At 32.5% G+C, this 25,371-nt stretch overlaps 1 protein-coding gene across 1 annotated transcript in view; it reads right to left on the reverse strand.

Annotated features, from left to right (window-relative positions):
- Gbe1 (1,4-alpha-glucan branching enzyme 1) overlaps positions 1-25,371 on the reverse strand; it is a 207,432-nt gene that overhangs the window by 101,337 nt on the left and 80,724 nt on the right. Inside the window, exons 4-6 of the mRNA XM_042676802.1 lie at positions 5,022-5,147; positions 3,708-3,843; positions 1,448-1,538 (exon numbers count right to left, since the gene is read on the reverse strand). Of these exons, the coding sequence (XP_042532736.1) occupies positions 1,448-1,538; positions 3,708-3,843; positions 5,022-5,147 (353 nt within the window). The remainder of the gene's footprint in view (positions 1-1,447; positions 1,539-3,707; positions 3,844-5,021; positions 5,148-25,371) is intronic.

Raw genomic sequence — 25,371 nt, forward strand, 5'->3', positions numbered from 1 at the left:
TGGGTATCTTTTTTCTATCTGAAATGTTATTGAAAAGGCCTATCTTTCCTTTCCTCTAGCTAATATAATCATGTTTTGGATCTCACTTCTAATATTGGTTCAGATCTAATCTAAACTGGACAAACATCTAACTTCATAATATTGTAACAAAATTTTCTGTACCAGTAGAAATCACAATATGTATGATTACTGGATTAGTGTGTATACTAAACCATATGTGAAGTAATGCCTACCCATCATACTGTATCCACAAAACAATGCTGGATTTGTTGAGTTTGTTGTCACATATGAACAACTCTGCAATAACAGCAAAGGGCTTCTCAGATCCTTCTGCCCTAGAGACTCAGATCTTTATCAAGCATTTTTTAGTGAAGTTTGTACTTGGGTCAATCTCTCCACAAAATGGTATGAGCTGTTTCAATAATGGTCTCCATAAGACAAAATTTCTGACTAAATCATGGGTCTCAAAACATATAAATGTTTCTGCAGGTACACAAATGATTACTGTTTTTTGAGAGAATTATTTATTAGAAGTTATACCATGAAAAGTGATATTAAATCAGGGCCAATCTCTAAGTTAGAGAATGGAGAGAGTCTTATAAACTTGGTATAAGAAAATGTCTAGCTTCAAGCAGAAAAGGTCAAAACCTATGTACATATGACCATATAAGATGAACCCCAAGATAGGGACACAACACGTTTTATCTTGGTTGATGCTGTTGTTTTTAATGTACTATGTGATTTTTTTGTTTCTTTTGTATGTTCTTTCCCCATGTTATAACTCCTGTTTTCACTGTATTTGATTCCTTTGCCCTCATCTTTTTTTTTTTTTGGGTCCAGTCATGGGGCCTGAACTCTGGGCCTGGGCACTGTCCCTCAGCTCTTCAGCTCAAGGCTAGCACTCTACCACTTGAGCCACAGCACCACTTCCAGCTTTTTTTTTTTTTCTGCTTATGTGGTGCTGAGGAATCAAACCCAGGGCCTCATGCATGCAAGGCAAGCGCTCTACCACTGAGCCACCTTCCCAGTCCTGTGCCCTAATCTTGTATACACATTTTTCTAATTAGGGGAGAAGAAGGGAAATAACAAAATGCTGAAACAAGGATACAGGTTGAGCCATTGTAATAATGAGATGTACAAGACACTGTATTGAAAACAAACTTTATAATTTCAGGGGTGGTGGGAGGAGTTGGGGAGGTGGAAAGGAAGGGATGGTAGGGGAAAAACAAAGGAGGAGATAACAATGCTTGATAGGAAATGTACTTATTACCTTACTCATGTAACTATAACCCCTCTGTACAGTATCTTTACAATAAAAAAAATCTAGCTTCTATTGAGTTTATTAGACATAAAATGGGATACAAAATAATATGTAAAATGTTAAAATTCATTTTATTTACACTTTTGGTCAAAATAAAATCAATATAATTAAAGACTTGTATTTTACCTGGAAGCTGCAAAAAAGCTTGTTATTTGATACCCAAAACTGGCATAATACGCATGTTCCATGATAGCCATCAATTGAATGCAATTGTATCCTGTATGGGCAAAAATCAAAGTCACACTGTAAAAAAGTAATGGGAAAAAAGCATGTTCTAAAGACATAAACCTAACAAGCAAAAGCTCTGATTAGTTTGAAAAGTTCTACGGCTTAACAGCATTTACATGTCTGACCTTCTAACACAAAATTGGACATTTAGTCTTTTAGAGTTACAGTCTGACTAGCTATTTGAAATGTCTTCCTTTTAACAAGCAATAAACGATATGTAAATTTACACTTAATTTGGCTTCAGAATATTAAAGATGGAAATCTGCATATGCTAAAACTTCACTTATACTTGTAATATCCATAGTGAAGAATAGAAAAAATAAAACAGATCCTATAACATAAGGCCTATTTTGTTCATATGTCAGTCATTTTTACCATATAACACAAGAAATCCCACTTCATTCATTTTACGCAAATAGCCTCCTACAGTCTGTATTAATGTTTCCAGTTTCCCCTTTGTTTTGCACCTATAAAATTGCTCTGAAGTTGAATGTGTGCACAGAGATACACATACACATATATCACCACCCTTTCTCTATCCAAATATATTTTGCTCTAACACTAAAGAAAGTGAGGCAAAAAGCAAGTAATGCATTTTTAAAATATACAACATTGAATCATAAATTATAGACAGATAAATTATAGAGAGTTATACATTTGAAATATTTGAAAATTATTTGAAAAAACATCTTTAATATTCTGTTTCAATGACACATTCATATAAGCTTCATGATTCATAAGGTTTACATGATTCATAAGTTCTTCAATTTACTTAAATATATAAATATACTTGTAAGCAAACAAAAGTGGCAAATTTCTTCCTTCCTTCTTTCCTTTCTTTTTTTTTTGGTCGTGGGGCTTGAACTCTGAGCTTGGGCGCTTGTCCCTGGGCTCAAGGCGAGCTCTCTTCCCCAGCTCTTGAGCCACAGCACCAATTCCGGTTTTCCAGTGGTTTATTGGAGATAAAAGTCTCATGGACTTTCCTGCCTGGGCTGGCTTTGAACCACAATCCTCAGATCTCAGCCTCCTGAGTAGTCAGGATTACAGGAGTGAGCCACCAGCACCTGGCTTTGGTTCTTATTTTATAGTTCCATATACCCAAGCTTCAGTGCACTACTAATACTGGAACAATTACAAATTCATACTCTGAATTAGTGATTTATTCTTTTAAAGGGGAGAATATATTCTTTATTATCTAGTGAGAAGTTACTAGTAATTGCTACTTTATTGTAAAATAGTTTACGTTAATTCTATTGACACAAATAGAAATATTGCTACAGAATCTTGTTCATATTACATAAATCAAGTATATCATAAAATTTAGAACTTAGTTTTTATTGCACAATATATATTCTTATGATAAAACACACTTTTGTATTTTCAATATTAACTTTTATATAATTAATCCTAATTGGATTCAATCACTTTCTAAGAACACTAAGCTAAACTATCCTCTAACCAAAACATGAGCCCCTTGGCAGAAGTAATATAGTTGAATGTATTTCATCTGCCTGCCTAGACTTTGAAGCAGACACAAAAATGTGCTGTTGGAAATTTTAACTATAAAAAGAAAAATAACAAAATATGTTCTGAATCAACAATTCATCAATATACTATTTATTCTCCTGATTATTCTGATGAGAACAGATTCTATATCATTACACTCTAACACATGACTTTTTCTCACTATATGCCTAATATTGAAGATTGTCTATAAATGTCTGTTAAGTAAGTCATCCAGATCTAAACAATGACGCAGTTTGAAAATGAGTCCCAGATATCTTACAAATATACGGCTTCTTCTCTACGCCACTAAAATGAACAGGCTATAATCAATGGCCACTTTGATTAGTAAAAGTTATCTTCTGTAGAAAAGTAATTATGCTTATATATTTATCTACAATTTTAGAAGCCATCAGTTCATATTACTTAAAATTGAAATTGGAATAATATCTTGAATTTTTATGCTCTATCTTAATCCATTTCTCTTTTCTATGCTATCGCTATTACAGAGTAATTTGAGAAGCCTAAAATAAAATGCATTTCTATTACATATTTAATCTCTTAACAAAAAAAGAGACATTTGTAATTAGCTTTTCTAATAGAAGAAGAGACTCATTAAATTTTTATCTGAATAAAAATCACAGTTATTACTTACCAAGCTCTTTGATTCTTGGTAGTACATTGCATGTAAAATGTTTGTAAGAAGCTATTTTTCCTTCATGAGAAGATATTCCCACATGAGATTCATAAATTCTGAGACTTTTTGGCTTCTTTGGTCTAGAATGCTGAAACTGCAGAATATAAAATTAAACTTAGAATTAAAAAAAGAAATTAAATATTCAAAAAATTTGTTTTAGGGGTTTTTAATGGATGTTTTAAAAGAAAACATGCAGTGTTCATGTATTATTATTGAAGAGGTTCTATTGGTTCTGTTTTGTTTTGTTCTTTAGAATAAGTTTTAAAGGAAAAGAAACGCATTAATAACTATCAGACTGAAAACATCTTTTAATGAGCTCCAACAATTTTTAAGACCAAAACATGACTTCTAGGACACATACCACATTTTGTAACAACACAGTCATAAAAGTTCCAATTAATTCATTTATGAGATAGCCATCCAAATTTCCTTTCCTGTGGACACTGCTCTTGCTTCAGAATTATGATAGTAAGAAATATTACTGTGTTGAAAATCTGATAAATCAGAGACGGTAGCTTAAAAAAGCAAATTAGTCAGCAGGGCACTTGTTGCTCGTTCCTGTAATTCTAGCTACTTAGGAGGCAAAGATGTGAGGATTATGGTTTGAAACCAGCTGCCAAGAAAGTCTGAGACTCCTCTATAATTAGCTACTAAAAAAAGTGGGAAGTGTAGCTATGAGTCATGCTAGAATACTAGTCCAGCAAAAGCACTTAGGGACAGCATCTAGGTCCTGAATTCAAGGGAAAAACAAAAAAAATCACTTCTTATAGAAGAGTATGTAGAAATTTGCTATGTTTTCCCTCTCCTCAAACACATGTTAAAACAAAAGCTTACTTGCTTACTTCTGTATTTCACTGGCTACCAATGACAAACATAGATATGCATATAAGAGGAACACTAGGATGTAAAGAAGTAAACCAGTGGTGAGGAGAGAGATTTAACAACACTTTTAAGATTACAAAGTAAAAATTTATTTTCCTAGAAATAGTGGAAAACACATTTATTTAAAGATATGTTGCAGGGCGCTGGTGGTTCATGCCTGTAATCCTATTTACTCAGGAGGCTGAGATCTGAGAATCACGGTTCAAAGCCAACATGGACAAGAAAGTCTGAGACTCTTCTCTCCAATTAACCAGCAGAAAACCGGAAGTAGTGCTGTGGCTCAAGTGGTATAGCCCTAGCTTTGAGCTGAAGAATACCCAGGCCCAGAGTTAAAGCCCCACGACCGACAAAAAGAAAAAAGGAGAAAAAAAAAAGATTTGTTGTTCTTACTTTATGTGGGTGCTCAGGGTCCCAGTATATCCAATCATAATTCACATTACCATCGTCACGAACCACATATTTTGCCCATGGTGAAATACGATACAGGATCTCCCCACTTTTACTTGTGATCACCACCTAAAAAGAGAATAAGATATTATTGCTACAAAGTGATTGAAGAATTCTAACACAGCTCATAATGAGCATAGAAATATTAAGAAAGGAAGAAGTGAAGAATCCAAATCAACATGCCACTGTGTGTCCACGAAGAACATATGCAATGGAGGATGGGTGTTGGTGGCTCATGCCTGTAATCCTCCCTACTGAGGAGGCTAAGATCTAAGGACTGTACGTTGAAGTCAGATTGGGCAAGAAAGTCTGTGAGACTCCTAGCTCCAAAAAAATTCTCCCCAAAAAGCCATAAGTGGAGATGTGGCTCAAGTGATAGAGTCTTGAAAAACAAAAGCCCTCTAGGACAGAAAGTAGGCCCCTACTTCAAGTCCCAAGATCAGCATACTGTGTGTGTGTGTGTGTGTGTGTGTGTGTGTGTGTGTGTGTGTGTGTGTGTATGTGCACGCATGTGTGCATACACACACACACAAAGATAGAAAAAAGAAAACAGAAAATAATGTATCTAAATTTTAAGGACATTGATTTCTCATTGACTATTAATAAAATATAATTACAGCTTGAATTTAATGAAGTGGCCTTCATTAAATAAGATAATTCTTAGAAAAATACATTATGATTCTCTAGGAATTTCTATGACTGGAAATTTTCCCACCAATTCTGAACTTCTTTTACTAAAAATCCTCTACTATATAAAATGAAATATTTTTTATTAACCATCCTTATATGCTTATCGTTTTCAATAGCAAAAGAAAAATTCAAAATAAAAAGTTTTACTGAAACCACCATGATAGATTTAGCCTATATATCAGATTTTTAATTTACACAGACATGGAAAGAGATTTTTTTCCAGTGATTAAGATTGTAGGGTTGTTTTTTTTAATGCTGGAAATTTTTTTTAATTTTTATTTATTTTTAATGTGAAAATACTGTACAGAGGGCAAGATAATCAGTACATTTCTTATCAAGCATTGTAGCCTCCTCCTTTGTTTCCCCTTCCCATCCCTTCCCATCCTCCCCCTGTCCCCTCTCCCCATCCTCCCCGCCCTCCCACCAAAGTTGTAAAGTTCGTTTTCAACATAACGACTTGTACTTCTCATTGTTGCATTTTCCACTACATTTTCTAAAAGCAGATTGAGATTAAAAGCGAAATTAGGATCTAAGGCATTGAGAGAACATTCTTCAGTCTATCTCTGTTAATACAAAAAACTCAAGCATTCATAATTCCTGAAAATTAAATATGTGTAAAACTTTATAAATTAGAAAAGACTTTCACATTCATGCTTTATTTGATTACAGAAGAGCTGTATGATTCATTTATTAAGTGAGATAAGAAAGGTGCCAAATGTTCGAAAATCCCTGAGTGGTTGAATTTTCAAGAACTAAACATAGATTCCAATGCTTCCTTACTCCAATGTTTCTGAACACTTCCTTCGGATCTTGAAAATGAAGAACTTATAGTTTATTCTGGAGGCTACAGGGCAGAGAAAGAAATGCCATATATCATAGAGGCAAAGAGCACTACACTTGGAGAAAGGAAAAGAAGGCAATGTGACCAAGGAAGGATGAATGGTGAATGACCCATACACTCACCAAGGAAAGCGAGAGTAACAGAAGTAGAAGGGTCAAGAAACAGTTTCTTCCCTAAAGCACCAAGATTAGGTAGAATCCTGAAAACAGCCCAACAATTTCTAACTTCTAATTTCTAACTCCAATACTGCTCAAGAAAAAAAAAAATGTCTATTATTTAAAGCCTACAAATTTAGGTAGCAGCCATAATTAAGCTAATATGTCCATAAGGAAAAAAAAAATATGGAAGCAATCACTTCTCAGAGAATAAAGTGGAATATACTAAAACATTAACCATGTCAGAGTTTAAAGATAAGGCTATATTAATAAGATGTCTTATTCGTACATTTTATATTATCTTCGTTTCCAACTCAAAAAAGTAGAAAAACATCAATCAAAAACTTAGTGGCCTTCATTAAATAAGATAATTCTTAGAAAAACACATTACAACACAAAAAGCACATTAAAATAAACATTGCCACATTTCAGGATTAGAAGACTAGCCTTCAGTACTGATACACACAAAATTATTCCCAAGGTTTAAATAAAACCTGTTATTTTTAATGTGATACAACTACTATAACTTTCCAAAATGGAAAAGTATAATAATTTTTTGTTTTCTTATTCCTTGTATTAATAGGTTTTGTTGTGTTGCTGTTCTTCATTTTAATTTTAATTTTTATAATTTTGAGACAGGTCTAACCCGGGCTAGACCTGAACTCAAGATCTTCCTTTCTTGCCTCCTTAGTGTTGATGTACAGGTGTGTGTCACCATTCGAGAGAGGAAGTGATATCTAATGGCTGATATTATTTGCTTCATTCAACAGGGATAAAACTAGTCACTAAATAGCACATAACATGAAATTAATGCTTAATGAAAAAAATCTTATTTCTATAGTTGTTTTGTTTTCTCTCCCTTTATAGTACCTAAACTGATCTCAAAGTACAAATCTTCCTTTCCAACTCCCACATTGTGATTATAGGCACAGATTACAACATCAAACAAGTAATCACATATGGGATTTTCAAATCAGGAAATGTAAAGCCAGAAAGATTCCTTGATACTAGGAGGTATTTAATTGTAAACATTAAGTGTATATTTCATAACTGAGGGAATAAAACAAAAATAATAAAATCATCAAGGCAGTTTTCTAATAGTAATAAACCCTGACATAGAAATAACCACATTCTGCATAAAATTTTATTAAAATGAATATGATTGACTATTACAACTTTAAGAATTTAGATTATATTTGGGCTATCATTGACAATGTGTGTTTATATATTAAGCCTACCACAAATACCAAATAAACATAACTTTTTAATCTTAAAACTATTTTAATTTTCTGGTAGTTTCATATGGGTACTAGAATTTTGCATTTTAAAGATCTCCACCAGATTTAATCCATAACTTAATTCTTAACTTTTATTAACTAAATAACCTTATCTAAGCCATGCACACACACACACACACACACACACACACACACACACACACATATAAATCTATTGACATGCCATTTATATCTACAATGAGAAATGGGATTGAGGGAGGTGGAAACAGATTAAATGATTACATTAAGCCCCTTCAGTTCTTCTGTATGGAACAATGGGCATCATCAAAGAAAAAGAAGACATCTCTGCTAGTAGCTTAACTGAAAAAGGAAAGCGTCAGTTGGATTTCCAAAGCAATAACCTTTTAATGAATTTTCATTAGTTCCTATTTTTTTTAGCTTTGCACAGTGTTTCTTATTTTAAAACATTCCATCATAGTTCGATTTCCTTTTGCTTTAACTTTTTCAAAGTAGAATCCATAAGAACAACTTGAATAAGAACAGTGAAAAGATTTTGATAACAAATGTCAACTTTTAAAAAACCTCCTCTAAAAGAAGACTAAGTATATTATGGTTATGAAAAATAATTATTTACTGTGTCGTTAATGAGTATGAGATCAAATTATACTAAATTTTTGGCATAACAAACAACAAAGTATAGAACAAAAACAGGAAGATTTTGAAATATATTATTCAAAGCTACTTTGATTTGGTGTAAAATTAGTAAAAAAAATTATACACAAACACATTCATTGCTATAATACTTACACTCGGGAGAGAATAAACTGCAGAATATTTTCTAAAGGAAATAAATGAGGATCAGTAGTTGCCTCTTCTAAAAGCAGGTTCTTTCTTAGAATGACTTAGAAAGACAGATGCTTCTCTGACTATAAAAAGAATTATTATCCCTTAGGGTTTAAAAGCAGTTCCCCAATCTTCTAGCCTAGTTAAAAAGTATTACAACTGTATTTTTTTTCCTTCTTTGTCTTTCTACTGAGTCAAATCTTTAAAGAAATAAAGAAACAACTAACCAGAACTGATAAAGTGTTTGCTTCATTTCAAGTACATTACCTGAACAAAACCTGATAAAAGGAGGTAACTATGAAAAAGGAAAAAAGAATCCTAAGGGATTATTTGAGATTTAGGAAGCAGGGATTGAAAATGATATCCCTGAGCAATACCTACTGAGAATAACTACTTCTAAGTCAAAAGAACAGGAACAATGTTGAAATGCTGTAATAGGGTAAAGATTGATTAGGTGTCTTAGGCTAGAAAACAAATGAATTACCCATGATATAAAAATATAGGATTTAAAGGTCCAAGATATTGAAAGATCAATATAGTAATAAAAGAAAAAGGCTATGAAAAGGGGAAAAAATCAGTGTGTTTTCATTACTGAAAAGTGTGCTTCAAAGAGACCCATCCATGTGCAGTGAAGGCTAGAATTCTATTAAGTAAACAGAGTTATAATCTGGTATAATGCCAATAAAAAAATTCAAGAAGTATTCTTAGAAGTGATTGGATAAAGGAGACAGTATCATAAGGTGAGTTGAAAGTTTTTAAAATATATTATTAAGTATAATTACAGAAGTCTATCTGTAGATAAACTGAATCATTTGAAGGAAAGGGTATGATTCCTAAGCAATCACTGTAAGGGCTATTTCAATGCGGGGGGCGGGGGGGGAGGTAGAGAGTGGAGCCAAAGAAGTAATTCGATCTTAGAAGAAATATAGAAAATAATCAAAAGACTGAATACTGAATACATTATTCTAAAAATCATAAGGCCTTTTGAGAAGACATTATATACTTAATGTATACATGTTGAACAGATGTGATTATGTACTACTATATTTCATATATATAATATTGCTGTGTTAAATATATATGCAAACACAATATATGTTAAATGCATATTGAGATTAAACTAATCAAGCATACAGTTAAATTTAAAGATGAGAATGTTTCTGAAGCCTGAATATTGTAATATTCCTTACAAATTAAAGTCTCAATATAGTAACTTTAGTACTATCACTTTTTTCTTTAAAAGATCTGAATTTCCCTGAAGTAGATAACGTCAGGAAAAATATAACTGCAGATAGATAAGGACTAACATTAATAAGGAAAAGAGTTAGACCCATTCAAGGAGAAAGTAATGAAATGTACTGTATCTTAGACAATGGATAATGAACATAATATTTGAGAAATAGTATGTACTGGATGACTTCTTGTTAATTGATGTTTTATGACTTTCGTAGCATGTGTCTAGTTATAGAAGATGGTCAAGAATTGATGGAGATTGAAGCAGTGATGATGGGAAGGAATGGTGGAAAGTAACAGCATCTTTATGATGAAGTTCAATTTAATCCTTCCTAGTTCCACTGTATTTAAACAATTAGCATAAAGGAGGTCCTGACTCACCCAGACAGAAAAGAATCTGTGCAGAAAACATAAAGTTTGCTCTGCAAATACAGGAAGCCAAATAAAGAAGAGGAAAAAGCAATGAACAAACTTAAATTGGTAAAACTGATAAAATTCAAATGAAGAAATATCCCACTAGATTTCTGTGAAAGGAACAAGATTTATTCATGACAATATACAGTGGCCTATAGCTGAATGTAAACTACAGAAGATTATCTGAAAATCATTTCTGCTAATTTTCCTGAAAAGGACACAAAGAATCATATGGGAAAAACTTAATACTATTGGCATTTTCAGATTAGTAAAGATGACAAACTGGAAAGAGAAAAATAAAATTTAAATTGGAGAGAGTTAAACCTTGATTTTAACATTTAACATATATTTAAGTGTCATATTCAATAAATAGAGCTCAGCTTAAATGTAAATGTTTAAATCATTAAAATGGCTGTACAGTATGTACTTTGCCATAATAAAAAAGGTTATTTCCTATAGACATACCTTTATAAATTATTAATTGATGACACTTGGTCAGAATACAAATATTTTATTAAACATAAGCAAATATAATACCCACATAAACCATCACAAAATATTAACTTTTCCTTTTTAATACTCTTCTGGTATAGTATTAAAAGATGAAAGGTTACATAAAAGTTTTCTTTTTAAAAAGCTTATATAATTTGTAGTAAAAACAAAAGCATGTTTCTAAATACAAATAGGAAAAATTTCAATTCTTCAGACATAATCATATTTAAAACCTGTTATCATTAAGGATAACAAAAAAGATCATAAAGGAAGATATTTCATAAGTACCTACGTACAAGAAAAAATCTAATAAATTTAGAGACTTTATAGAACCAGTGTTCACATATCAAGGGGTCAAACAGAAACTAATATTTATAAAGAGTGAAATTTCCACAACTGTATTTGATTTTGGTACCCCGCATCTTGTTTATACATTTATCTAATCTGGGGAGGGGTAGGAGAATAACAAAATGCTGACCCATTGCAACATTGATACTCACAAGACACTATGTTGGAAACCAATTTTACAACTTCTGGGGTGCGGGGAGGGATTGGGGAGGTTGGGGAGGGAAGGGATAGTAGGAGAAAAATGAAGGAAGGGATAACAGTGCTTGACAAAAAATGTACTCATCACCTTACTCATACTCATTACCTTACCTAACTGTAACCCCTGGGTACAGCATCTTTACAATAAAATAAAATTAAACATTCCTCAACATCTTATTATTCACTTCTGCAAGCCTAAACACACAAAAGAGATGACTTTTTTAAATCAAATGTATTATACCCTCACTTGTAGTCTAAACAAAATTAACACAAATTGAGATTGATTTATATATGTGCACAAGATTAGAATATGAACACTTTTTCACTAAATACAGTAATACAACTTTAATTTTTGTATGTTTTTGGCAATTGAATTCAACCTTAGATAGGCAATGAATGAGAACAACTGAGAAATCTATTTATAAAGTAAACATGCCTGAACCCTACTTCTAATCATCACAAACATACCTGCTAGCCTTGACAGATTTCTGTGATCTGTGGACTAATGCCAAGGGGGTAAAAGCTAGGTAAAAGAAAGAAAAAGGCTGCTAAAGACACCAGCATTGTAGCAGTAAGATGAGAAGATTTTACTTTGTAAAAAGAAACATCACACAGCACAGAATATGAATGCTAGGGTTACAGGGACTATATTTTCTAAAATGTGTATAATAATTTTACACATGATAAAACATATTTTGGGTAGAAGTTTGTCTCAACCTCTAGGTTGTAATTTACATTTATTTCTTATATTTTAACAATAATTCAGTTTTCTTTCTAATTTTCCATACTAAATGTTTTGTACCAAGTTAATACCCTTAATAAATATAAATCTCTATTAACTTAAGCTGTCTCACTGAATCTAACCATGTTGATACAGAAATTTATCCTAAGCATAGTCGTGAATATACTTCAAGCTCACATCATTCACATACCGAAATTTTCCAACAATATGTGGGATTGAATTCATAAAAGGACACCATGAATCTCCGAGGGTCTCAGCATTCTCTGTAGTTTTAACCCATCCACTGAAAATGACAACATTTTTATAGGATGTATACTATAGAAATGCATGTTTTATGGGAAAAAATTGGAAAAGATTAAATATTTAGTAAAAATTGCTATCACTTTAATGTTATAAAATTTAGATGACTTTCTATTGATATTATATTTTTAGAAATCAATTTAGGATACTTATTTCCAAGTTATAGTAGATTTCCTGTTAGCTAGTGATACTCCTAAAAGAAATGCCTGTGGTAAGAGAATTTGGAGATTAAAATCATATTTTCCTCACTCTCTTTGAGCAAGGTTTCTTCCTACTAGAAGTTCTTGTGCATGATCTAGAATAAAGTAGTACATGGAAGACAGCATACAGGAATCAATCATTTTTGCCTGAGAATCATAAATGATCTTAATCCAATAAAATGCCACTATTTCTTGAGACTCAGAGAATAGGAAAGTAAAGGACAGCAACTACTTTTATGGGATTAATTACTTGATAGTATTCCTAATTTCTACATATACTTCTATATACACAATTAGACACATATTCAAAATCAGCTTCTTCATGAGAAATAAGTATAAAAAGATGTCTTCTATGGGAAAAATATTCTTTCACTTTAATTTGGCTTCAAACTCCTACTTTTAAATGTATGTTTTATAATGATTATCACATAAGAAGAAAACAGATATTGGCACTAAATTGTCAGGAGACAGAGAAGATGGAAGAAGGAGATTATGTGTATCTAAACAGATTCAAAGCAGTACTCCTCCAGCAAACACAAGAAGATGCTTTGTACACCCAGGGCATGACTGTAAAAGAAAACACAAATCTAAAATATGAGAAATTTCACTATTGAAGTATGTTGATAGTAGAAAAATAGATTCATAGGAAGAAAAGCAGGAGATAGAATCTGGATTGACTGGAATGGAGACCTTAAAAATACAAAAAAAAAAAAAAAGCTTTCAAAATTTCATAGACAAAAATAGAAAAATTGGAGATATCAAAATGAATAAATAAAAGACAAACCATGTAGGTCACGAGAGCCGCTTAAATTTGGAAAGAGGTAGGTCTAAAGAACCAAAGAATTTGGGGGAAAGAAAATATCTACAGAACTAATTTCTTCAGATGTTAAAGTTATGTTGATGCAATTATTAAGAATGAGCTCATATTTCAGGAAGAAAAAGTGTGGTGGTTCAGCTGAGAAACAATGTTTATGGATATTTTATAACTACTGTAAAATAAAAGACTGTTTATATGACAGATTACAATTGTATTAATCAATAATACTTATTAAACTTGCCCATATTAAAATTTTCCATTTGCCAGAAAGTTTGTTGATTTACTTGTGATGAGAGTGTTGTTTTTACATACATCATACAGGTCTGAAACAATGGCCAAAAAATGATCTACAAAGATCATTTCCTGTAATTACAAGCCCAACACATTATGGGTTATTATATCATTATTATTATTCCTTCAAACCTCTCAACATGATGGTTTGTGAATGTAACTTAAATCAATGAAATAGAATTAATTGGCCATTATGATTTATCATGTTTAGCATAATGACAGTAAATCCAGTTTAATATAAATATGCAAATATCAATGACACTGTCATTTACAAAGGCAAAAAACAATGTCCATTATTTCTATATTCACTAATTTATAACATTTCATGACATTCTAATTCATTTATTAAGTAGATATTTGAAAATGTAAAAGTGGCACACAACCAATGTCACAATAGTAACATATAGATAAATGCTGTACTGTATTCATTTGGTTTTTGTAGACTGAAGTAATATTATCAGTCTCTTAAAGAATGCTAATTAAATGATTAAATTCTGAATGTAATTTATGAAGATTAAGCATACTAATTAAGAATTGCCAGATTGGAATTAGACACAATATTTGGTAGAATAAAGTAACCTATAGTTAACTATGACAAGCATTTTCCTTTTACATGACATTTAATATAATTCTGGCATATTTTTAATGCTTAAATTAAAACTCTTTAAACATAAAGTGTATGTCATTCATATTGTAATGGAAACTTTACAAGAGAACAATGTAAAAACTAAATAGAGCTGGGCATTCCTTTCTCACATCTGTAATGCTAGTAGTTACCACTGAAGACATGGAGGATAGAGGATCAAGTCGAGCCCAGGCGAAAAGTCTGTAAAACTCTATTCAGTTAATTAAAAACCAGGGCCAGGCCATGGAACAGCCAACCATAACAGGAAAATTTAAAAACAAAAATTTTTAAAGCCTGGTATCAAGCTCTGAATTTACCACCTCCAATACTGGAAAAACAATAATAATAAATAAAAATGAAAACTTAAACCTATGTAGATCATATTCATCAAGACCACTGAACACTGTTGAACATTTAGCAGCTTGATATGAATAGCATTTCTATGATCCACATGCAGAAAATGAAAAAGGATAGGAAAAGGAAACTTTCTTCAAAGCAACCACAGAGCACGTGAAAACTTGGTTTTAAGTAATTTAAAGACATTATGATGAAATTACTTTGTAAGAAAAAGGTTATCAGCTAGTTTCTATTTGGTAGGCAACCGTTTGTTAAAGCAGGGAACAATGGCAATTCAAGTAAGACAATCATAGTATGTCTTTGACATACTAAGTAGGCACAATGACATACCAATACACAGGAAAAAAGCGAGGTGAAAGGAGAGTCCATGAATGCTTACAAAAAGACCGGAAGTACACCCACAAAAACTACCCACAATGAGGGGAAAGGCAGGCCATTGATGGCCGAGAAATGCTACATTTCTCATTTCTTGCATATTTATTAATAAAATTTTGCTTTTATAACTCCAAATTACACATATGGCAGTTACAAAAGCAGCCCTAGTGGTACTCTTTTAATAACAATGAAGATTTATTGTTTTCTTTGATGCAGCTAACAAATGCCCATAGTTATGCACATGTCTAAAGAAAAGTGTAGGTACATGTATGTGGAAGTTTTACATGTTCGTTAATATTATAAACGTCTAAAGAAAGACTATGCAAAGGGGTGTGTGGACTTTTGCTTTCATATGCCCACAACACTAGTAAACTTGAAATCATGAAAGCAATTTAATCTTAATGGAAATGCCATGCTACAGCATTCCAAAAGAGGGCGCTGTAACTCCATGGCCACAAAAAGCCATTTGACAGGAACGTGCTATATTCAAATACATAACTTACGGAGTTATTGAAAGAAGATGATTATAGGGAAAACCCTGTAAATTATATGTTTATTTTTGCTTGCGAATTAATTCCTTAAATAACACAGTTAGCCCCTGTACTTGAGAAACTGAGTCAGGAGGATCACAAATTCCCAAGACAGTGTGGTCTACCTAGGGAGAGACTTCCTCTCCAGAAAAATCCCAGGTAATCTATGGGAACGATCATTATGTCTGATAATAAAATGGAAGCATTTCAACGCCTTTATATAGCTCACAATATGACACACATATCAGAGAGGTTTCAATTTAAAAAAACCTACAGAATACAGGAAAACCCAGATGTTACACTTAACTAACTAAAACATGTAGGTTGTGATTATTTGAAAATTGCAATTTATCTCTTGGCATAATTATTAAATATTGGAATACTGAGTGTCATATTTGGTGTTTCTTTCCTGAAAAAATGCTGTGAAACTTCATAAGTTAACTCAAACCTTAAAAATTGTACTTCATTTTTGAAAGAAAAAAGGTAAGAATAGGATTTAGCTTCTAAATTAATTAAAAGGAAATTAACAAATGAATTAAAAGCTCAAAACAGAGGAGATATTTGAGGTAAAAATAAGACATTCTAATGAAGAAAGGAGTATTAGTATCAAATGCCAGACGTTAAATCAAGTAGAAAAGCAACAGTATGTCCTGAGAAGTACATCTTGGAAGAGTATTAAATAATAACAGGTTCTACATTCAAACATATCCATATAAAAATGAAATGCATGCAAGCAAAATCAGCTGAGGAAGGATACTTAATTATTCAAGGTGCTATTTAACAAACTTTTTTACCCACTTGTTATGTAATTACAGTTAAAAATAGATGGTTTGTTTCTTTCTCTTAATCAGCATGTGGCAAAAATCACCCAGTTTCCACACATTTAAAATAGGATTTAAGATACCTGATTACTACTATTTCCTTAGACTCAACATAGCCCATAAATTGCAGAGGAAAGAGTCACATATATAGTGTAAAAAACAGGCAGAGGTAGTAAGGAATTATCTGATAATAGAATAATAAAACATATGTAAGTTCTAGGAGTATGTAAATTATTAAGCATGTCAATAAAAGATCAGTTTTAGAAATACTGGCTTATAGAAATAAGAACATATTTTGGGTTTTGTTTGGCCACTGCTAATTTACCAGATAGTATTTAATGGTTGGGCCCTCTATTTGTTCAATATATTACATATCCTACCTAATGATATCCATCCTAATGAATTTATGAAGATCCTGTTAAAAGCTGAAAATGATCCAATGGTACAAGTCATTACAGTTTGTTCTTATAATATGGCTTAAGAACCTAGTGCTTGACAATGTCTTTGCTATTAAGCTCCTTAATGTAATTTCCATTTGTTTTAATATTCTTCACTTTCTCCTCCTTAAATTTTCATTTTCTTATATGAAGGTTCTCTTCCTTGTAATCTCCTAAAACCAAGTTTCACTATTTTTATTTGATTTACTTATTTCTAAATGTGGATATCTGTTTTCGTCTTACGCCTATATCAGAATCATCAAGAGCTGCTTAATAAACAGAGCCTCATTTTGCCACGAGGATGGTGCATAACTATCTTTGAGCATAACTGTGTTATTGCAACAGGCAACTTTCTTACAAGGAGCACATGGTTTTAAATAGCCATCTACCACCATCGTCTTCAACACTGGAATGAAAAAGTCACTCAAGAACTTCAGTAAGAGGCAATACAGACCTAAACTAAAAATGAAAAGAACAATATTCAAAAAGAGCCTACAAAAGTAAAATCAGCTAGACTTCTTGACCGATTGAATGAGACAGATAAAGAAAGACAAAAACAAATAAGCAAAAGAATTACAGCTTTGCAGTTTGGGGAGATTAATAGAAGGCGGACCCTTTGAAAATAGTAAGTTATGTGCAAGGTTATAATGGTTAACAAATTAAAAATAAATGCATATATAGCTTCCACAGCATGCTGCATGCTAGTTGCAAGCTGCAAGGTTTCCCTCATTCAGGGGGGTTTCCCTCATTCAGGGGGGCATATAAGTCAATAGTAGAGCACGTGCCAATTATATGCAAGCCCCCTGGATAGGATCCCTAGCAGGAGATAAAAAGATGTGCCTCATTCCTAGGGAGTTTTGATTCATCCATGTAACTACAAGTAATATATTGTATTTTAAAATGATTATGTTTTTCTATTCAAGTTAAGCAGCTTAAAAAGTATATATGCTCACTGTACATGCATGAATGTTTTGTGCTTTAGTATAGGCCTACATTGCCTCATCTCCTAAGTCTATAGAACATAAGCACTGCTAAACCCACAGTGAACAAGTTAAACCATACTGACTTTACCATTTACTCCTTTAAGGAAAAAAAATCAAATTAATTAGACCAGGAGGAAAGAATTGTCTGGTAACTCTAACCTATAATGAATGTTATTTTTAAATATGTATTACTTTAGATTTTTAATGTAATTTAAATTATTAGCCTCAAGTAACTTTCATGGGAGCCTTCTCTTTATGAAGAAGGATCTGGCAAAAACCATAAAGCTTCTAGTCTAAGTGAACCTTCGCTTGCTAAGATGTAATTTATATGTAAATATCCATTTAACAAAGCTCAAACCTATTAAATGTATGGATTCTTTTACAATGGCATCTACCCTTTAGAATATATTCCTATTACCCTAGGAAATATGTATTACCTGTAAAATTTCTATTATAAATCATGATACCTTTAAAAAGTGGTAATAATCACTTTAAAATGTATGCAATTTTTAGTAATAATATGTTTGAGTGGTTAACCAAACCACAAAATCACATGAGGTGGTGTGTCAATATAAATAGAAATTTATACTGCCAAATGTGTTCTTGTGACATTTTAGAGGTCACTGGTAAGATTACGGAAGTCATATTCACTTGGATATTATGCTTCAGGTACTCATAGTTATCCTATGTTTTCTGTGAGAAGCTCTTTCCATATTGGTTACACAGATCTGGTCCCTCTATCTGATTAGTCTCAAATCATGAAGTTATTCTTATTTCTAATAGTTTTTTTCATCACTAAAGACTCTCTGTGCACCTAAGTTCATTTTGGTTTTATAGTCTACATATAATACACATATTTCATTGAGATTTCCTTTTCTTTTTTTAAAATTTAAACATTATTGTAAAGGTGATGTACAGAGGGGCTACAGTTGTATGCCAGGTAATGAGCACAACTCTTTTTAAACAGTGTTACCACCTCCCTCATTCTCTCCTACTTTTTCACCTCCCAGCCTCTCCATCCCCACTTGTAAAGTTCATTTCCAACATAGTGTCTAGTGAGTATCCCTGCTGAATTGGTTCACCCTTTATCCCACCATTTCTGTGCTTCCCCTTCCCCTCTCCAAGTCAGACTAACCTATGTATAAGACAAAGGGTATAGAAATAAAAAATAGTGACAAAAGAATATAAACAAAAGGAAAAAATAAAGAAAAAAGAAGTAATTACAAACAGTACAAGACAAAAACCTCTTGTTTCCATTTCTTGGGGTTCATTTAAATAAACATCATTTTATATGGTAATATGGCTATAGCTATTGAGCGATTATGATCCTCTCCAAAGAATATCCTCCTTTGTTCTCACTTTGTGAATGCTTAGAGTACTGTATAATTAATTATGTCCAAGGTAATTATTTGTAGATTTACACACCAATTCTAGTTAATAGAAATGAGGGAAAACATGCAGCCTATTTTTCTTTAGGTCTGGCTTACTTTGTTCAATATAAACTTTTCTAAGACTTCTCAGTTCCTGAAATTTCTTTTAATTTTCTAGAGATATATACAGTAAAGGAAAAAATAGTCAAAATTATGTTTTGATTATTTAAATAAATGACAGTCAATAGTAAGTAACTATCAAAAATCTTTATAACTTTTCAGCCCTAAGGGGAAATGGTTTCATGAACACCACAAAAGTTCTATCTTGAGATTTTATAGCAAGAGTGTTAGACTTGATTTACCTACAATCATCAGATTATTAAACACATTCATAGAATATTTGATCTGTACTCACAAAGAGAGGAGAGTATATGGAGAGTATAATGCATGACCTCTAAGCAAATGCAAGGAAAAAAGGTACCTTTAATTCAGCAATAACTAAGTACCAAATATCATTTTAAATGATGTTAGTTTCTATGGGTAAATGTTATTATTAGCACCACCTTACAGCTGAAGAAACTGAAGGAAGATGCGAACTTATCAAACATTACAATTTCAGCAAGTATAGAAAATGACAAATGATATAGCAGCCTGGTTGTAATCCATACTGTTATATGTTACACTATTACCAGTACTCAAGAGCATATTGGGACACACATGCTTCAAAATGTACATAGCATTTGTCCCATCATAAAGGCACAAGTAGAGTGCACAGGAAAAATATTATGCCACATGGTGCCTAGATTATAACAAACCTCAAATGAGACATGATGATGCCATTGGGCAGGAAACTCAAAGAGGATGGTTTCAGCTCTTAAAAATAAACCATTGAAAAACAATATTTTAAATGACAAAATGTATGCCTTCATAGAAGAAGCATAATCTCTACAGTTCTTAATTATAATACATATCACACCAAAATTGAAATTTCACTTGAGTATTATTTCTTTGAAATGTCTCAAATGTATTAGACATTTTTAAGTGCAGACAAAGAAGAGACAAGAGGTTCACACATGTAATTTGTTCAGTCATACAATTTAAAACTCGAAAATGCATATGCCAATTTTTTTTTTTTTGGTCAGGCGTGGGGCTTGAACTCTGGGCCTGAGCACTGTCCCTAAGCTCTTCAACTCAAGGCAAGTGCTCGACCACTTGAGCCTCAGCACCACTTCCCGTTTTTGTGGTGGTTCATTGAAGATAAGAGTCTCATGGACTTTCCTGCCTGGGCTGGCTTTGAACCACTATCCTGAGATCTCAGCCTTTTGAGTAGCTAGGATTACAGGTGTGAGCCACCGTCACCCTGCACCAAAGTCATTTTAAAAACAAGTTCACTCTATCTGTCATGGCATCTATCTCACAACTTAATGGATAGATACCAGTAGTAAACACTGAATTTATTTAGCCTTCTCTAATGCTTTCACCGTAATAAGACTGGTCAATGACTTAACACAGTATGATTACTAAATTCTTTGTTTTTTTATTTTTCCCACTGGCATATTCCCTTTGACTTTCCCCTTTATGCCAGGCTTGTGTTTCTCCTTGTGGAAATCCTGTGTTGATATTACAGAATGTAAAGCAGGTATAATGGCTACCTTCAGAAAACTTACATCTTAGTGAGATACATGGTAAACTGATAATGACATAAATTATAATGCAGCAAGGTGACTTCCTAAAGAGATACAAAACCTACAAGAAGAGGCTAAAGAAGCCATCTTGTCAAAAGCATTAAACTGAGGCCTGGAAGTAAACTATCCTTAGACTTAATTTTGACTTGCTTTTGTTATGTGCCATAGGCTCTTTTGATCCTGTTTTGTGTTTGTAAGTTTTATCTATCCTCCTACTTTACCATCAAAGGGCTGACAAGTTATGTGATTCATAGCACTTAGGCAGTGTTCACATCTCCATACAGAAGAAGTACACGTAATACCAAGGTGACATTTGGCATAAGCCAGTGTGCTCTGAAACACTGCAAAGATTCTTATAGTCTAATTTAAAGTTCTGAGACAGAATCTAAGGCCTCAATAACATGAAATGGATCTACAACTGTTATAGTTTAAATTGGTTGGTTTAGGTTGTCTCAGATGGAAAAATGAAATGGCACTCTTAGGTGGTAAGAAGAGGGCAGGCATTGAATAGAGAATGTTTTCTCTACTGAGTTTCTCTCTTCAATAAACTATAAAATCTTGCTTGAGCACTAATTTTACATATGAGCTATATTCTTTATTGGTTGTAACACAGTTTCATGTAACTAACCAAAATAAAACTAATGTACCTTTGCAAGGAACTTTTTGATCTACAAACTTCAAAACAAAGTTAAGTTGAAAAAAAAATAATTTTGAGGAAGCAGTTCCTTATTTTTTTCCCCAAAGTATAGCATCCACATTGAATCATGTGTGCTAACAGGTCTCAAAGTGTATTCATGGACCAACAGTATGAATGGTGGGAAAGGGAGAAACTTTGTGGAGAAAAATACTGCTTGTAATCTGATCATTGTGGTGAAGGTCTGGGTAGGGAAGAGGCCATCAACATTGGAGTAGAGAAAGTCAGTCTCCTAAGTAGATTCTAAAATTGCCAAGGTATTTCTTTTAATACTCTTTTTCAAGGTTTTAACTCACATTATAAGAAACCGTGTCCTCCCCATAGTTTATGATTTTACAGTAAACTATGATAAAGAGGTAAAAATTTAATTGTAGTAATTTTTGCCATTTAATTTTTGGTACTGGGGATCAAATTAATAATATTAAACTTGCTATACAAGGACTCTGCCACTGAGCTACATCCCAGACATACTTTAAGAATATAATCCTTATTTTAGTAAGATTCAGTTTTCTGATATTTGGCTTAAGAATAATACCAACTTAATGTTTAAAATAATATTTCCAGCCAGGTGCTGGTGGCTCACACTTGTAATCCTAGCTACTCAGGAGGCTAAGATCTGAGAATCGCAGTTCAAAGCCAGCCTGGGCAGAAAAGTCCATGAGACTCCTACCTCCCCCGAAAACTAGAAGTGGCACTGTGGCTCAAGTGGAAACAGCTCAGGGACAGCACCCAAGCCCAGAGTTCAAGTCCCATGACCCCCCTCCTCCAAAAAAATGCAAAGAATTTCTAATATTCTGCAAAATAATGAAATAATTTTGAAATTTCTTCCATGAATTACTGTATCTTTCTAAATGTTGGCATACACCTTTCACTCTTATCTTAGGTTCCAACAGTATTTATTCATAGAAAATTTGAATTATTAAGTATGTTTATAAAAATGTTCACAAATGAAAAAAAAATGATTAGGGCCATTACTTATTTTTCTTCATTTAAAAATGAGAATACTTTCCTAGAACCTTAATTTAAACTTTACCTATCACAAATTTACATTGTTAATTTTGTTAGTTTTAGAAAACCAACTTACAACCTGGTTGCTGTCGGTTGCATATCACTCACTGCACAGTATACTTTTATATATCTCACAGTGCTATTTATATACATTGCTTTTATTAAAATCATACTGATTAAATACAGAAAGTGCTGTCAAATTAAAAATTCACATATATAACACTGACATTACAAGGTAACTTAGACAGCCTTTAAAAAGTAGTGAAGTTTCAACACATACATTTTAACATTTAATGAGTTTAATTGCTTTAGAATTTTACTTTTGTTCTGTTAGTGCCCAACAATCTACACTGTAAAATTTTGTTTTATATTAATATATGCATATATTATACTCTATCTGTTTGAGCATTACGTCTTTTAGATTAATAAGACATACCTTTAACTTTTATATTATTAACACAAAATCACAGTTTTTCTATGTTGGAATAAATTTATTCGTAAGAATTTTACAGCGTAGCAAAAAATAATATGCAGATGGATTATGTATATGCAGTTGATCTGAGTAGTATAAATACAAATTGGGGGTTTCTAGAACTAGGTACATTCTATTTCCATTAAAAGCTCCTCTTAAACATCTAGCACAGTAAACAGATTGTTCTTCAATATCAATCCTTCAGTATTTTTCTTTAAATAAAAGAGAACACATTTAATTTTAACTAGACAAATGGTACCTAAGCTAGATGACTATTTGCCAATATTCATTGCAGTGATAGGTAAAGTGACTAAGATCTAGTCTAAAGCAGATGTATGAAAATGATAGGAGTATCTTAACCCATTTCCTTCTTTTCATGTTCATGCAAGAAACAGACAAGGAGATCATGAGTATTGTTTCTGATAGGAGACAATCAATATAAAGTAGCATTCATATGCTGTGGACCCAATCTTTCTGCAAAGCAAATAATGACAAGGGCTCTTATGTCAGAGAGAGTTTAGCCATCTGTAATTCTAAGCATTGTTGTTTTGGTTATTAACAAAGTTAATTAATCAGTATCTTAACTATTAGGATAACTGAGAATGTACTTATTATTTACTATATAAATAACAATAAACTTGTCAATCAAGCATGTTCTTAGACCAATCAAGTGTGATCTCTGACTTTATCTTCAGTCTAGCCATACCAGCTTTATTAACAAGAGCGTTTCTTTCCGTCTCTATACTCAACCCTGTTTCATTAATATTTTATTCCCTTATTTTTCTTTGACTCGGAAATGACACCAATATATTTCTAAGTACCATATTAATTTCACCTGGACCAAAGAGACCTAAGGATCTCCCATTCTGAATCCTGCCTCTTTTGTTAGGTTTTTCTGTTTTTAATTTTTAAGTAATTGTACAAAGGAGTTATCATTCAACAAATCAGTTTATAAGCACACTGAACCTTGAGTGATGCCACCCTTTCCCTTAGTTTTTCCCATTCCTCTCAACTTCTTCTATACATTTTCTTAATTACAAAGGTTATGCATTGAATATGATTATATTCACCTCTCCCTTCCTGTCTTAGATTATGAGTTTGTTTCTCTAGGACATTGTGCCATATTTATCATACTTTTTTAGAAGCCCTCTCAAGTCATTGCCCAGATTACCTGAGCAATACACAACTGCATAGAGAGCGTAAGTCCGCAATAAGATTTTAAAAGCAAAATGTTCATTACTTTTAATATTCTTCCTTAAAAAGTTATAACCTGTCTGTATGTATGTATGTTTGGGTGTATACACATATGTCTGTGTATAGGTGCATGTACATGGAAAAAGAGTGAGACTAAGATGAGATCAAGCCATATCCTCATTTTGAAGATCTTTATTGTTAGCTGCTTTTCTATTAACTATTCTTAACAAAAGATACTAGATTACTTTCTAGTATTCTTATAAATTTGTTACTTTCATTGCCAATTATCCACAGGAAACATACTGTACTTTTTAAGGATTAATTTCTTTAGGAAAAGTTTGTTCTTGGTAATGTTTTCAAATATAGTTCCTTCATGAGCACAGAGCTTGTTTACCATGCTCAAATCCTGAGTTTCAATACCTGGAAAGGCAAGAAAACAAGACAAAAACAAAAAACAAAAAATAAATGAATAAAAAATACAAATAAAAACAAAATTTTTAAATAAAAGCAAATAAGTAAGCAATTTTTTAAACTATGAGAGTCATTATTAGTTTCAAGATGTGATGTCACTTGGGAAGGGACCAATTTTATCTACTGTCTAAGGACACACAAGATCCTTTACAGCTGTACACATAGCCTTCTATTCCTTTCCTTTCCACATTTCCTATTATTTAATTCTCTGTTTCTTATTTGGTGGTGGTGATGGTGGTGCTGTTGGAATTTACTGACTTGGAACAGTGGGAGAGAAGGAAGAGAAGTAGACAGGATTATAAAGGGTGGCTAGGGAGCTAAGTGCTTACTGGAGGACTCAATAAGGATTGCAGCGGGGTGGGATAACTACCAAAGTTGTGGTATTTCGACTCTCACCATCCAAGTTCCCCTAAAAGCATTTGACAAGACTTCTGTATGTAGATTCCCTGGAAAGCAAGTACCTGACACT

This window comes from Dipodomys spectabilis, unplaced genomic scaffold, assembly GCF_019054845.1.
Source record: "Dipodomys spectabilis isolate Male_0828 unplaced genomic scaffold, ASM1905484v1 ptg000032l, whole genome shotgun sequence".
Lineage (NCBI taxonomy): Eukaryota > Metazoa > Chordata > Mammalia > Rodentia > Heteromyidae > Dipodomys > Dipodomys spectabilis.